The sequence below is a fragment of the Python bivittatus genome, unplaced genomic scaffold, assembly GCF_059951505.1.
Source record: "Python bivittatus isolate LINGU-HERP-01145 unplaced genomic scaffold, Pbiv_v1 ctg000120_np1212, whole genome shotgun sequence".
NCBI classification, from domain to species: domain Eukaryota; kingdom Metazoa; phylum Chordata; class Lepidosauria; order Squamata; family Pythonidae; genus Python; species Python bivittatus.
Window position 1 is genome coordinate 4,038,341 of NW_028277037.1, and position 15,527 is coordinate 4,053,867.

Genomic DNA, 15,527 nt, shown 5'->3' on the forward strand with positions numbered 1-15,527 from the left:
AAATTGAATATGAATCAGAAGTATGATTGCCTGCAAGAAAGCAAATGCAATTATAGACTGCATCAACAGGAGTATAATTTTCAAATCAAAGCTAGTAATCACTCCTTTAATCATTCCTTTTTATTCTGTATAGGTCAGATCCCAGCTGGACCTTAAATCAAGAAACGTTTGTGGGGCTCTAAAGAACAAGGTAAAGAATAATGGTTTTAAGTTACATAAAAGGAGATTCCAGCTGAATGCTACGAAAAATTTCCTAAGTATAGTAGCAGTTCTACAGTGGAACCAGAAGGCTCCCCTTCGTGACTATGGTTCAAACCGGATGGTTTAATTTGAATTTCTGTACTGTGCAGAGGGAATAATCTTGGCCTCTTCTATGATTTTGTGATTAATGTGAAATCTATAATTCATAAAAAATATTGATTATGCACATGCACAAAAAAGATGGGAATGTATTATTAACTTCAAGAGCCTTTTGTAATCATAGCCATTCTGGAATTGGTTACACATGATTTCTGAGGAAACTCATCATCTTTAAGAGTTATAAAATAGTATGGATGGATGCAGATTTTTTTTCCTGCCTTGCAAGAGACTCTGTTTCTCCATGTGTATTCCTCTTCTCCTTAACTGATAAATGTATGAAAATGCTCTCTGCTGTTCTTCGCCTGAAATTAATTAAGACTATCAGATCTGGGCTACAAAAATCTGGAGGACCGTGAGATGGAACCACAGAGGAACAAAATCTCTCTATCCCCATTTTAGTGGCTATCCAGATTTTTGCAATTCAGATTTGGTAACCCTACTTTACCCTCAAAGGATTTTAAATTGAATAGGTATCTAATTCATGTTAAGCCCCCATCCCTCCCAAAACAAAGCTTGGGAGGAACATAAAGCCTGGAGGGCAGAAATCTGAATGCTGAACATTCTCTGCAATTTGTCTCAACCATCCGATCTTCATGGTTTTCCTCTGTATTGCCCCCCGAATCTTGTAGATGAAGTAAATGGAATGACTTATGTTTGTGAAGCAATAGCAGCATTTAGAAAATACCTGGATGATGACGAACTGTAGTATTCGGGTGGAAAATGTGACCATGCTGTTTTCTCCATCAGTTCAGCACTGCTCTTCTTGGTGCCAGCAAATAATGCTTTTGTATAGTCCTGACCCTTTCCAAGTTCTTCGTTGCTAAAGTTAATGCTGTCAGAGCTGGGAAAGTATTGTTTTTGTGGTAGAGTGTTGCTGGTGTTGGGAGTTGCTAAACCCAAACAAGCAAACAAACAAAGGGTCAGGGAATAAAACAAACTTTTTTTTAATACAAGAGAAGCTAATTTTTTGAAATTGTTATGGGAAAAATGGCATGATCTTCACTTTCTTTCGCTGCCATCATTAAAGTGAAATGGATTTTCTGAGCTTCTCTTAAAAGTTATGGCTATAAAGTGAGGCACCTCTGGTAAAGTGAGTATTTTTCTAGTGACATTCAGATTGATTACCTTGTTGGAATTACCTTCAGTAGGTGACCATAATAACCATCAGTGAAACAGCGGTTATTCTGGATGTCTAGAAAATGTATTTTCAACCAGGAGATTTCCCCAAACTTTTTTTCCACCTACAGAATGTACTATTACTGTATATCCTAAGAGAAGTCCTATTTTCCCCACTCCCATTCATACTTTAGTAACAATCAGGGGCTGTATCTGTCTGGGTAATGATTAGGAGATCTATCTGGTGCAGAGCACAATTGGTTATTTTCTTAGAAATTAGCACCCAGAAGAGATCCAGTGTGATTAAGGCACTACATTAGAAACCAGGAGACTGTGAGTTCTAGTCCTCCCTCAGGCATGAAACCAACTGGGTGACCTTGGGCCAGTCACTCTCTCTCAGCCCTGGGAAGGAGGCAATGGCAGACCACTTCTGAAAATGCCACCAAGAAAACTTCAGGGAATAGTCCAGACGGTCGCCAGGATTCACCACTGACTTGAAGGCAAAACAACAACAACAAACAAACAAAAAACCCAGACTCCATCTAGATGTTGGAAGATTTTGAAGAACCACTGGCCAAGATAGGTGAATCTTTTTTCCTCTAAGAACAGTCTGCAATTTGTTGAGTAGTGCTTTGTTTAGCATCAGTATAAGAGTCTGCTGTTGTTCAGTTGTTCATTTGCTTCTGACTCTGTCCTAGTAGACGTCATTTGCTAGGGTTGTCTATCAGTAAGAGTTCCTGAAACTTTTGTAAGATGATCCCAACTTTGTCAGTGATATCTACCAACCTTGTCTTTTTTCAACCTTTTTTTGGATTGTCTCTTATTTTTCCAGTCATCAAGGTCTACTCCAATGACTCTTGCTTCTGCATTATGTGTCTAAAATGTTTTAAGTTTCAGCTTTGTTATTAATGCTCATGAGCAGTCTGGTTTAATTCATCTACGCAGAGCAATTGGTTCTCCTAGTGGTCTTGTGGTTTGCTCAACAGCTTTGTCCAGCACATTTCAAAGGTGTCACATTTTCTTTGTTAAGCCGCCCTGATGGTCTAGTTTTCACAGCCATACATTACAACCAAGACCTTGACAATACAGTATGTATCAATGTGATGTTTTCTGCACTTTAATATTTTGTCTGGATGTGTCATAGTCTTTCTCCTAGGAACACTCTATTTCATGGCTCAGTGACCATCCTTGTGAATTTTTGAGCAGGGAAAGATAGTTTGTTAGAACTTCAACTTTTCTGCCTATTTGCATTGGGTTGACATAATTTTAGGGGTCTTTTTTTCCTTTTTAAATATTGAGTTGCAGATTTGGGTTTTTCTCTTTCACTTTCTTCTTTCACCTTCAACAAAAGGTTCCTTACATCTTCCTCATATCCAGATATCAAAGTGGAATCATCGGCATTTTTGTGCTTGTTGCTGTTTCTCTGAGCAATTTGAATTCCAGCTTCCATTTCTTCTGTTCCAGCATTCCTCACAATATGCTTTACATATCAGTCAAATAAACAAGGTGACAGCATAAAACCTTAGTGAACTCCTTTTCCAATTTTTAACCGTGCAGCTACTCCATATTCTGTTCTAAATGTTACTTACTGGTCATAATATAAATTCTTCAATAGGCAAATAACCCCATATTTAAAAAGCTATTTGCAATCTGTTGTGGTCCATACCATCAGATGCCTTTATCTAATCCATATAGCAAAAGCATTTTAAAAAGATTCTGTTGCTTTTTCCTTAATTCTCTGATTATTAGCAATATGATCTTAGGTGCTCCTGCCTCTTCTGAATCCAGCTGGTAACATAATGCTTACTTCCATGTATTTCTGAAGTTGGGGTAGCAAAATCCTGGGCATTTCCTTACTAGCATGTTAAATAGGTGCACTGGTTAGCCTGAGCACTCTTTACCAATGCCTTTTTACGTTTTTGGAATTAAATTGATCTTTTAATGCCCTCTTTTAAGATTTTAAACATATCTGTTGGTGTTTGATCAATTCTTTCCACTTTGCTGCTAGCATTGTTTTCTAGGCCCCATTTAACCTCTTTCCAGAATGTCTTCATTTAATTCAGTTATCAAAATTTTGTAAGTATCACTGATTTGAGGATGGGGGTGGGTGGGAGTGTGGGGGAGAATTATTCGGTATATTCATGCTATTTCTTTTTTATATCTACTTTCTTCAAGAGACCTTTGTCTTCTTTAACTTTCAACATTCCTAATTTTGCATAAACACTTCCCTTGATTATTTTCTCCCCTTGATTTATTTTCTTAAAGAAGTCTCTTGTTCGTTTCATACTATTGTTATCCCCTGTTCCTTTGCATTGCTTATTTAGATATACCTCCTTGTTCTTCTCTGGAACTCAAAGTTTAATTGGCCAGATTTGTATCTTTTGCTTTTTGCTTTCCACTTTTCTTTAGCTATTATAAGTATCAGCAACTAGTCATTTCAGTTTCTTTTGCTTTTTGCATTATGGATTTTTTTCTTTTTTCTTTTGTTTTCACTTTAAAAAATGCCACAGATTTCAATCCAGAGTTCTTCAGGCACTCTGTTTATTAGATCTAATCCATTTAATCTTCACTGCATAATTCTATTGTATCTCGTTGGTTTGCTGATTTTATTTTATTTTAAAGTTTAAATTGTAATTTTTAAAAGAGGAGTCCATGATGTGAGCTGCAGTCAGCACCAGGTCTTATTATTAATCGAATAAAGCTTCTCCATCTTTGCTTCTGTTGCCAAGCTGATTTCAGTGCTGTTCATCCTGTGACACCCATGGGCAAAATCATTTTTCAAGTTGTGGGAAGGAGGGATTTACTATAAACTTCTAATTTTCTTCACATTCTGTCTCCTGGTTAATTTCTTACACCAAAGTTCAATTTCCCTGTATGTTATAGATGCTATTTTATTTTATTTTATTTTATTTTATTTTATTTTATTTTATTTTAATGGAACTTTAGTATTCCATTATAAGGTCTTTGTGTGTGTGTGTTTATGTCTGTGTGTGTGTGTGTGTGTGTGTGTATACAAGATGTTGCATGTCATCACAGAACTGTTTTATTTCCATTTCCTCAGTATAAACATGCATCACTGTAATACAGATTAGCTTCTTTTAGATTCAAATGGAGATACCTCTGTCATTTTAGGGGGTTATATCCAGTCACTGACTGACACTATTTTGTTTTTAAGGATAGCTATTTCCTTTCTTCTATGATTTTCTTGTCAGGAATGGATCTGCTGCTCCTGTAAGGTGAAGTGACCAACTCCAATCCATTTCAGTTCACTTATTCCCAGTATTTCAGTGTTCAATCTTTACATTTTTGCTATTTCAACTTCAAGTTTCTTTTGGACTGTGGGTCTGACATTCCGCATACCAATGATAATGAATTTTTGCAATATCAAATTTTCCTTTTGCCCTTGGCTATATGAGCATCTGAACATCCTTCTGGTTTAATCCAGCCACATCAGAAGCACTAGAGGTACCTACACTTGCTTTCTTATTTTTCCCAATGGTTTGTTTACTATCTTCCTACCTGGAGAGCTTATCTTCCAGTATTGTGTTGACATTGTCCATGATCATCCATACGGTTTTCCTCACAGAATACTGCACTGATATGCTACTTCCTTCTCCAGCAAACTGTATTTGAGCGAACCTATTGCCATAATCTGCTTATTATGGGTTATACTTCTGGGAGTATATGCTCCAAACTTCACTGGGATGCACAGGCCCATTCACCGCTAGGAGGCAACAAGCCATGAAGGGGATTCACAGAATACTATTGCCCAATCACACTCATCTTGTATTTTCCATGTGGTTCTTCCACTTTTCTTGGACCAGAGGAAAATATTTATTTATTTCAAAATCAGAAAAGTAGTTCCATAGAAGTGAGGATCATTAGTTTTCAAAAGGTTCTTTTTTAATGAGAGCCATAATGTATCAGGTAAGTGACGTATCAGAGTTCAACATATACTCATTATAAACTTTATGATAGGGATCATTTTATGTTCCTTTTAATGGAGCTTTTAATTAGCACTATAAAGCTGTCCCAATTTTTTATAGACATTTAATGTTAACCAAAGAGAACACCATAATGTTAGACAAAACCTCTGTGGTTATCATCATTAATCATGTTGGTGACCAGAAAGATTTTTTAAAAAACAATCTCTATTGCTTTCATAGTAACCTGGTAGCCTATATGGTAGAGGACCCGAGATTGAGGAAGACACATACCATCTATAGGGATGAGAGGGTAATATACATACATACCATACATACACACATACATATATATATATAATATAGGGGAGTTTGAGGGTTCTGTGCAGTATCTTAGCTGTTCTTAGCACTGCACTCTTCTGGACAGAGAGCTCTGATGTTGTTCCTCTGCTGGAGCCATTCTCTCAGCTTAGGAGTCACAGTCCCAAGTGCTCCTACTACCACTAAGACCACTTTGGCCTTTACTTTTCACATCCTCTCTAGGTACTTCTCCAGCTTCTCATAGTCCTTCTTCCTGATGTTGCTGTCACATGGTACCACTACATCTATCATCACTGCTGTCTTCTGGTCCTTGTTTACTACCACGATAGCCAGTACCTGCCTGTCCGTCTGGATCTGGTAGTCCCACAGGATCTTAGTCCTGTTATTCTCCACAACTTTCTGTGGAATCTCCCATCTGGACTTGGGAGGGTCTAGCCCATACACTGTGCAGATGTTTCTGTATACAATGTCAGCTACTTGGTTGTGCTGTTCAGTGTATGCTGTTCCTGCCTGCATCTTACACCCTGCCATTATGTGTTGGACTGTCTCTGAGGCCTCTTTGCACAACCTGCATCTTGCGTCCTGTCTAGTGTGGTAGACCCCTGCTTCTATGGACCTGGTGCTTAGTGCCTGTTCTTGTGCTGCTATGATCAGTGCCTCAGTGCTGACTTTTAGTGCAGTCCTTTCCAGCCACTGGTAGGATTTCCCAATGTCAGCCACCTCAGCTGTCAATGGTACATCCCCTGCAGGGTCTTGTCTTGCCATGGTACTTTCTCTGCTTGAACTTCCTCCCCTGTCTGCTGCTGCCTCAGGCATTCTCTCAGCAGCTCATCTTTGGGGGCCTTCTTACTGAGGTGCTCCTGGACGCTCTGGGTTTTGTCCAGGACAGTGGCTTTGAGACTCACCAGATGTCATATGCTTTTATAGCAACCTGGTGCCTTCAAGTCAGTCAAGTCAGTGTTGACTCCTATATATTGGTGCCTTCAAGTCAGTGTTGACTCCTATATATTGGTGCCTTCAAGTCAGTGTTGACTCCTGGCGACTGCCTGGACTAGTTCCTGCCATTTTCTTGGCAAGATTTCAGAAGTGGTCTGCTATTGCCTACTTCTTAGGCCCAAGAGACAGTGACTGTTTCCCATTTTCTAGCCTGGTGCCTTAACCACTACACCAAGCTGGCTCTCTCCATATTTATTAAATCCCCTGAATTTTCAAATATTTCCTTTAGTCCAACCCTCCCTTCCCTCAACCCTCTCCCCGCTCCCCCATGTTTTCATGGACCATTCTGGCTAGGGTTAATGGGAGTTGGCTAGATGCTCAGTTGGGAAAGACCTGGAATGCCAATAGCCTAAAAAAAAAAAAAAAAAAAAAGAGTGTATTTTTAAAAACTCCCTGGACCCAAATGTGGACTTACCTAAAGATTTGTTTACTGTTACAAGAGAAGATACAGGAAATCGGACTGTCCTAGATGAGGATCTTCCATGAAGCAGAGTGACTGTTGAAGTGGACTCTGTGAACCGTGAAAATACAACTTTCTCTGAAGGCTTGGCGGTGATGCTGGTTTTGGACTCTGAGATATGCTGGAAGTGGATTGGAGCAGAGGGCAACTGATAGAGCGCTGGCTCGGTTCTGTATAGACATTAAAAACCAACCTGGTGAATCTGCATTTATTTACAGTCAGTCTAAGATAAGCATTTTTCTTATGTTTTCGTTTCTATTCCTTTTCTAAAATATTTGTATATGCCAAGCAAACAAAATTGTATCCCTCCCTTTCTCTCTCTTTCTCTCACTTTCTCACTCTATTAGCAACGCGTTTAACTTTCAAATTCAAAACAGAAAAGGAAAACAAAGAGCCCTGAAACCTCATATCATAAACAGAACATTTGCAAAAACACTGAGCAACTTGTTCAAAAGCGTCTCTTTGTCTCAGCAATGCAAATCATGTGCATGCCGACAAAATGACAAAAGCTAATAAAAATGTTGTCAGGCAACACATATCTGAAACCCAGTGCTACAAGTCAGGTGTAGATTTATCTTTCCTATGCTATATAATAACTCTTTAGGCTATCTCCTCTGTGTAAAAAATCCAGAGTTCTTGATGCCTTGATAAATTCAAATATTGGAAATGCAGCCAAGAATAATATATACCTCCCTGATATGCAGTGATCATTCCAAAATCATGGGATGATCTGGATCATGGCTAAATTATAGCAATAGTAGGACAACCCCAAATCATGTGACCCAACTTCTAAATATTACCTCCAACAGCCAACCCTCATTTCTGAAGTCTATAATAAACACAAAACACAATTTCATTTTTCTTCCTGAGGTTCAGTGACTCCTTCTGTAGCCTTATTTAGTTTTACAACTTAATACATCACTTAACCAACAGAATATGTTCCTCATTTATTAAGATGCCACAAGGAACTTGCCAAGGATGTTTTTGTTATCTCTTATTTGGGAACTGAACCATTTCCCTGCCTTATTTGACAGATGCAGGGCAGTTCAGTTGTGGCTGGAATCTAGCATAAATTGTTATTAAATGCCGATAATATTTATGTATTTTATATATTGAAACCTATTGAGATTGTGCAGTATTTGTATATATTGTGCAAACCTATTGAGTTCGGTATTTCATCTGATGATTCATTAATTAAGTCCCATATACTTTTTATAGGTTCTATAGAATATGTTACTATAAGAATCTGTAATGATTGGTTTTTAACTGTTGTTTGGATTTGTTTAAATATTTAAGAATTGGTACTCCCAACGCACTTGTCTCTCTTTTGGCTGCACAGTTCTCTCTGTCTCTGTCTCTGTCTCTGTCTCTGTCTCTGTCTCTGTCTCTGTCTCTGTCTCTGTCTCTGTCTCTGTCTCTGTCTCTGTCTCTGTCTCTGTCTCTGTCTCTCACTCACTCACTTGCTATCTATCCATCCGAAATGAAAATTGATGCAAATCTGGAAGATTCTTCAAGATTCAGTGATTTATTTAGAGAAAAGGTTGTGGAACCATTTGGATTGGAAACAGGAAAGGTGCTTCTGCTCTGGCATGACTCTCGGTACCCATCAGGGGCTCCTTAAAGAAGCTCCATCTTTTCCTGGGCTCACATGATATCCAAGCGGTCTCAGAAATATGCTTGCTTGAGTTAAGGAGGGTTAAGGAATCGGTCCTCTGTGAGTTTGTATATGATATAAAGATCATTACTGTGTAAGGCAATGAATGTACTTTTCAATGATATCCCCCAAATTTGAAAATTACCACTATATGAAGAACTATGGATCTATCAAACTTGGGGTAACAAAGACACCGGTTCATGTTGGAAAGATAGAGTGACCTCAGATTTATGGCCTTGAATTATAGGTAAGTGCTCACGTTCTATGAACTAGCTGTTTATTTATGCAATGGAATGAATATGACTTTGTGTGGTCAAAGTTTAATGATTAGTTTCAAAATTAGGCTGAATTGAATGCAGTAAAATGTTTCTGTTCTATTCTATTCTATTCTATTCTATTCTATTCTATTCTATTCTATTCTATTCTATTCTATTCTATTCTTCATTTATTTGTCAAATTTCTAGGCTGCCCAATTCCAAAAAATTCTAGGCAGCTTCGTAAAATTAACAAAAATATACATTTCTTCTTCTACCTTTTCATTCCTACCCTTTTCTGTTTCTTTTTTAGATACTCAAGGCAAACACACACACACACATCTATGACACAAAGACTGCAATGGGTTCCAGAGCTTTTAATTTAGTACAGTATCTCTGCATATTATGCAATACGTATTCCACCTACATTAGGAAATGTAAGTAAGCATAGATATAAGTGGTAAAAGATGAGTTTATTTTCTAATATCACAACTTTTTGTTTTAGTAGAAATACTCTGATTGGTTTGGTGTAATTGTTAAGATTGTTGCTTTTAATTATTAAGCATTTATTTTATTTAATTAAGTATTTTAATATATGTTTTAAGGTATTAATTATATGCTGCCTTGAGAAAAATGTGTTGAGAAACATGTAGGTGAATAAATGAACATATTGCTAGCTAAATGACACACTACTAACCAAAATTCTCTTTTCTGTTTTTCTTAGAAAGTAATGATATAACCACCTAATTCACTATAGAAAATATTGGTGTGGTGAATGTCCAAAATTTGTTTAATGTGGCTATTCAGTATTTACGAGAATGAGCTTACTGAAGAGGGGATCTGTGCAAGGGTCAAAAAAATCAACATGGTGTCCAAATAACATGGTACAATATTACGAATTTTTAAATGCAGAAAAAACATACTTTGTTGTTATGTAGGGCTTTTTGGAATTTTTCCTTCCGAAGTGCACAATGAGCCATCACTTTCTATCCTGGTTTGCTTAAGGTTGTTAGCAACATACCAAGCAAATGGTATTTGCATAGATTTCTACGTGCTCCATTTTGCTTACCTTAAGTTTATACATAAACATATCATCTAAAGCAAGCAATAAGCCAGACTGGGAACAAATATTTTATTTAACTGAGCACTGAAAGAAATTCAAACAATTATACAGGTGTGTGTGTGGGGGGGGGGGATTGTGCATTTATGTTCATGCATGAACGGCTTTCATTTGTCTCAGCCCAACCAAGGCTGGTGTGTCATCCATGTTCATTTGAGGTCACTTTTTCTTGAGAGATGTTTTTCTTCCACAACAAAAACATCTGGTTTTGTTTAAGGGAAAGTGATTCTCTCTATTGACAATAGCCATTTTTAAAAGGAAAAAAATGGGTGTCAATACAGTGTTCAGAATAAGAGTGGAAAACCTAAGTCTCCCTCAGGACTATCAAAGAACTAATTTTGTTTTTGAAACACAATCGTTTCGTATTAAACAAGACCATATGATTACACGGATGGGGTATCATTTGTCCTCCAGAAATAAGGTGGTGTTAGCTGACACTGGAGACTGAGGACTAAACCAGATGTTAACTGTCTAATTAGCAACCATGCCTAGTTTTTAATTTAAATTGGTGCAAGGATGTCTGTAGGGTATGGTAAAAAAGTGAAGATGTAATGGCTGTGATGATGCGATGGAAACTCCACTTGTTTTTTATGCGCATCACATGTGCAACACACATAAAAAAACATGTGGAACTTCAATTGTACTATTGCATCTGCCATCTTGGATTGGAGTCCAGATTTAGCAATCTCTCATTAATGCCTTGTTCTGATGAGGATATGGGCACATTTTACGCAGTTTAGTGAGGGTGCATTCCAGAAGTGAGTTCAGAGGCTCAAATTGCTGGATGACACGATGTAGAGGGCAGAGGGAATGGCCTTGAAGGACAGGAGGAAGAGCTGCAAGCAAGACAATGGTCAGATAAGAGGGGCCTTAGCTTGGGCCAAAAATGTAACATGAGTAAATGTCTCAGAGAAGCCTCTCCCTAGTTCACACAAATATAAAGGAAGGGAGGGGGAAGTGCATTCAGACTTGCAAGATTTTGCTACTATAGCTATTGCAATAAAAGTAGCACTGATCTACATGGCATTGGTTTCCTGGTCTGTTCTACCCTGTAGGGCTGACACACAGGCAAATTCTTTAAAGCAGTGTTTCCCCTTCACAACTTCCAGATGTGTAGACTTCAACTCCTAACATTCTTGCCAATGGACATGCTAGTTGTGAGGAATTCTGGGAGTAAAAGAAAATACAGGTAATCCCTAGGTTAAGAACACCCTCTTTACACACGACCCATAGTTAAGAATGGAGCCTATTATAGTAAAATTCAAGTTAAATGCACAATGATTCGAGTTAAGTACACAATGGTTCATTCATTATACAATACTACTTATACAGTATTATATATTCAATAATACTGTTCCAGTTTACATACAAATTCAACTTAAGGACAGACCTTGGGAACAGAGCTCTTCCTTCCTTCCTTCCTTCCTTCCTTCCTTCCTTCCTTCCTTCCTTCCTTCCTTCCTTCCTTCCTTCCTTCGAATTTGATTTGTTATGAGAATTTGATTTTGTAATCTTTTTTTTGGGGGGGGGGGGTTTTTATTTTTTAAAGATATGTATGCCAAATGTCTATTATCATTGAATTGGGGTTTCTAAACTCCTACTCAAGAGCTGCCTTCTGCATTGATTTGTTTGTTGGGACACTTTTGAATGACAGTCCTTAAATGTTTGCAAAACACAGCGCATTCTAAAAAAAGCTATATTTAGTGCCCAACTTAGGGCATTCCCACGGAGCCACCATAATCAGTGACCTGAAAGTCCCCATATTCTATTAACATGTTCCACAATGGCCCACAATTGTCCTTAGCACAGTTACCAAGAACTCTGGATGAACCAACCTGTATGATCAATGCACCCCACCCCATCCTTGCCTTTATTGTGATTACATTCATTGCAGAGTGAATGTGAGAGATAGAGAACTGGTCATGGGGGGTGGTCTAAAAAGTCACCTCTGATTTGTTTAGGAATGCCAGCATAAGGACTCTGTGGATGTTATGGTTGCCTAGTTGTAGGAAGAAGTAAGAATCAAGGAACTGGAAGGTAAGTTAGGGCAGAAGTTCTCAGCAATGGGAAGCCACCTGTCCAGAAACTCTACAGAGCTCCTTCATTGCCAGTTCCATAACTGAATCCTTCTGCGGTCCCTTTTTGCTTCTGCTGTGCTGGAAATCATTCATTCCAGTACCTCATCCCTCAGTGTAATATAACTGTGGCTAACTTTTGAACAACACTGAATAAGTGTGTGTGTGTGTGCGTGTGTGCGTGCGTGCATGTGTGTATAATTTTAACTTACCTCTATCTTAGAATTTTAGTTTTATGTCTTAGTTTTAAATATTACGCGTTTGTTAGTTTTAGACACAGTTTACACTGGTAACAATAATGATAATAATATTCTCTACTGTTGTTTTAGATTGTGTTTTATATCCGGCCTTCCTCTTTTACTTTTAAACAGTTTGTTAATTGTTTTGTTCTATGCTGGTCTTTGACTGAAACAAACTTTGAATGAATTTTGAATTCATTCCAGTGACAGAAGACTGTGCCAATTTGGGATCAGGGTGAAAGACCTATGTGAAAATGCTCTTAACTAATGGATGCTTCATAGATGGTATGGATGCTGTTTTATGTCTCTCTAATATAGCGTATCCCCTAAGACAAATCAAGCAGAATTATTGATTTTCCTGTCTGGGGTCTCTGCTTGGGAATTAAAAACAGAGGACTAGTCGAAAGGCCAAAATACTGATAGGCTACAAATTCTGCATGACTGCCAAAAAGGAATAATTTATAGCAACTAAAATTTTCTGTTAAGTGCCTAGCTATCTCCCTTTCTTACTTTTGAATGTGAATGTTTATTTTATTTATTTATTTGCGATACAGCTGTAGACTGAAAGTCAACATAACCTTCTGAACCATGCACTTGAAAGCAATGTTAGCAAGGACAGAAATCATGAAAGACTGTCCAACTTTATAAGCCAGCATGTATATCAAACTTTCTTCTTATCTTGGCATAGTTCTGATAGCAATTGCAATGACAAAGTCAGAGATTTTTCTAGAGTGTTCCATTAAGGAAAAAGTTACAATCTAGCTCAAACATTTGTTATTAAGAACAATTGCCTTTTATTTTTTGCTTTTATTAATAGGTGTTATACACACACACACACACACACACACACACACAAAGTAACAATACGAGGGAGACTTTAATAAGTAATCAGCTTAAGATCAAAAATTCTAGTATGTAACAATCACAGGTAGTCCTCACTTACCAAATGCAATTGGGACCAGCACCTACGTCACTAAGCAATGCAGTTATAAAGTGAAATTTGACGTGACTGTGCCCAACTTATGACATCAGCTCTGGCTGTAGTCATTAAGTGAATTAATTAAGCTTAAACCCATGACTTTTCTGGCTCCTCCATTGACTTTGTCAGAAGCTGGCAGTGAAGGTTACAAATTGTGATCACATGACCATGGGACACTGTGACTGTTGTAAATGCATATGGTTGCCAAGTACCCGAATCACGATCACATGAGCGTGGGGATGCTGCAACAGCCACAAGTTTGAAGACTAGTCATAAATTTCCTTTTTTAGCACCGTCATAATTTCAAACAGTCGCTGAACAAGCAGTTGGTAGGTGAGGACAACCTGTATTTTGATGTGACTTGTAGTGGTTCTTTTTCAATGTTATACTCAACTTTGGATGAAAAAGCTAAATAATTTTATGCTTGTAATATTGCCATTTTAAATTGTAATGAACATAGAATATTTTTTCCTTCTCTTTTCTACTCTCAGTACTCTAAGCTATTTAAATAATAGAATGTTAATAATTTTTAAACACGTTATATAAACATCAACATATGGAAATAACACAATGAACTAAGATTTATAACAACATAATAAAAAGGACAAAAAAGTTACAATGTAGCTCAAGTGTTTGTTAATAAGAAGAATAATTAGTTCTGTGTGCCATGTAAGGCATAAAGAACAGCTTAACAAAACACATCCAACTGATTTGACATCTAGCTCTGTGTACATGCATAAAGATTTCAGGGAAGGGATGTTATTAACTTTCCTATGACTTTCGAGAGTAGAACATCAGATTTTGCCAATGTGAACATCCTTCTGTGAGGAGCAGGGAGAATATTACAAAAATATTTAATCGTGGTCCATAGTGGCGATTCCAAGTTTTAGAACTGTTGTTTCGTAAAAACACATCAAGCACTCTCTTGATGAATAGGGAATGGCTTGAGAGGCCACCGTAGGGCAGATCAGACCAACATGCTCCTTCCAAGAAAAAGTGTATTTATCTACTAGGGTAGGCAGAGCCAAAGACTCTCAAATACTTGTTTCAACCAATATGTCAAACAGAAGACTCTCATACAGGCCTCTTCAGAGGCACAAACAAATTCAAGCCAAAGAAATGTGTTTGCAGCTGAATGGGGAAGGCAGAGCGTAGTTCTCAAAAATATAAACTGAATTGCTTCTAAGGCTGTTATATGTTTATAAGTGCAAAACTGTACATTAAATAGTTATTTGGGTTAATATCTTAGTTTTAAATAATTTGACTATTGCAGGCACATGATTTGCACATCTAATTATTAGATTAGAAACCTTCTGAGCTTGGGTTGCAAGCCCATAGGCTTGATAATTCCAGGAGTTAGAAGATTGGAAATAGATGCCCAGAGATTTAAGGGCCTTAGCTTGCTCTATTTGGCTATTGTTAATTTTCCAGTTATGGAAAGTGGAAGTTGAATCAGTGTTTTCTGCCTAATTGATGCTCATTGTTTCAGTTTACAGCTGCCATGGCATTGTTACTCAGGGAAAGCAGAGAAAGGTTACATAAGGTAGCATATAAATGGAAAGCTCTGAGCTAAGTGAATAACCTACCCTTTAACATATCCAAGTGTATTTTTCAGAGAAGTGATTTCCTCCTGCAGGGAAGCATTTTTTTCTTGAATAGCTTCTACAGCTTTTAACTTTGAGAGAAGATGGCCTTGTATTTCCTAAAAAATAAAAAAGGTAGGGAAAACAGAAGAAAGATTTTATGAAGTTAAATGTCTATGACAGTGGTTCTTAAACCGTTTGACCCAGTTACCCCTTTTTCCAGTCTCAGATAATGTCATTACCCCCAGCAAAAAAAAAAAAAAAAAGATTCTGTTCTTTTACACAAGTGTCACTGCAGTGGAAGTCTCAAACTGGATCCTTGACTAACAATTACAAATTGCTCCATTACCACTAGGATATGCCCAAATTACTCTTTGAGGGTAATTACCTCCAGTTAAAGAACCACTGGATTATGCTGACCTTTTTATTTGAAATAAAACTCTGTCC

The 15,527-nt window shown here is 37.5% G+C and overlaps 1 protein-coding gene across 1 annotated transcript in view; it reads right to left on the reverse strand.

The window, feature by feature from the left end:
• Window positions 1-15,527, reverse strand: part of LMNTD1 (lamin tail domain containing 1) — a 114,777-nt gene that overhangs the window by 50,015 nt on the left and 49,235 nt on the right. The window contains exons 5-7 of the mRNA XM_088134995.1: window positions 15,084-15,199; window positions 7,116-7,346; window positions 1,046-1,234 (exon numbers count right to left, since the gene is read on the reverse strand). Of these exons, the coding sequence (XP_087991121.1) occupies window positions 1,046-1,234; window positions 7,116-7,346; window positions 15,084-15,199 (536 nt within the window). The remainder of the gene's footprint in view (window positions 1-1,045; window positions 1,235-7,115; window positions 7,347-15,083; window positions 15,200-15,527) is intronic.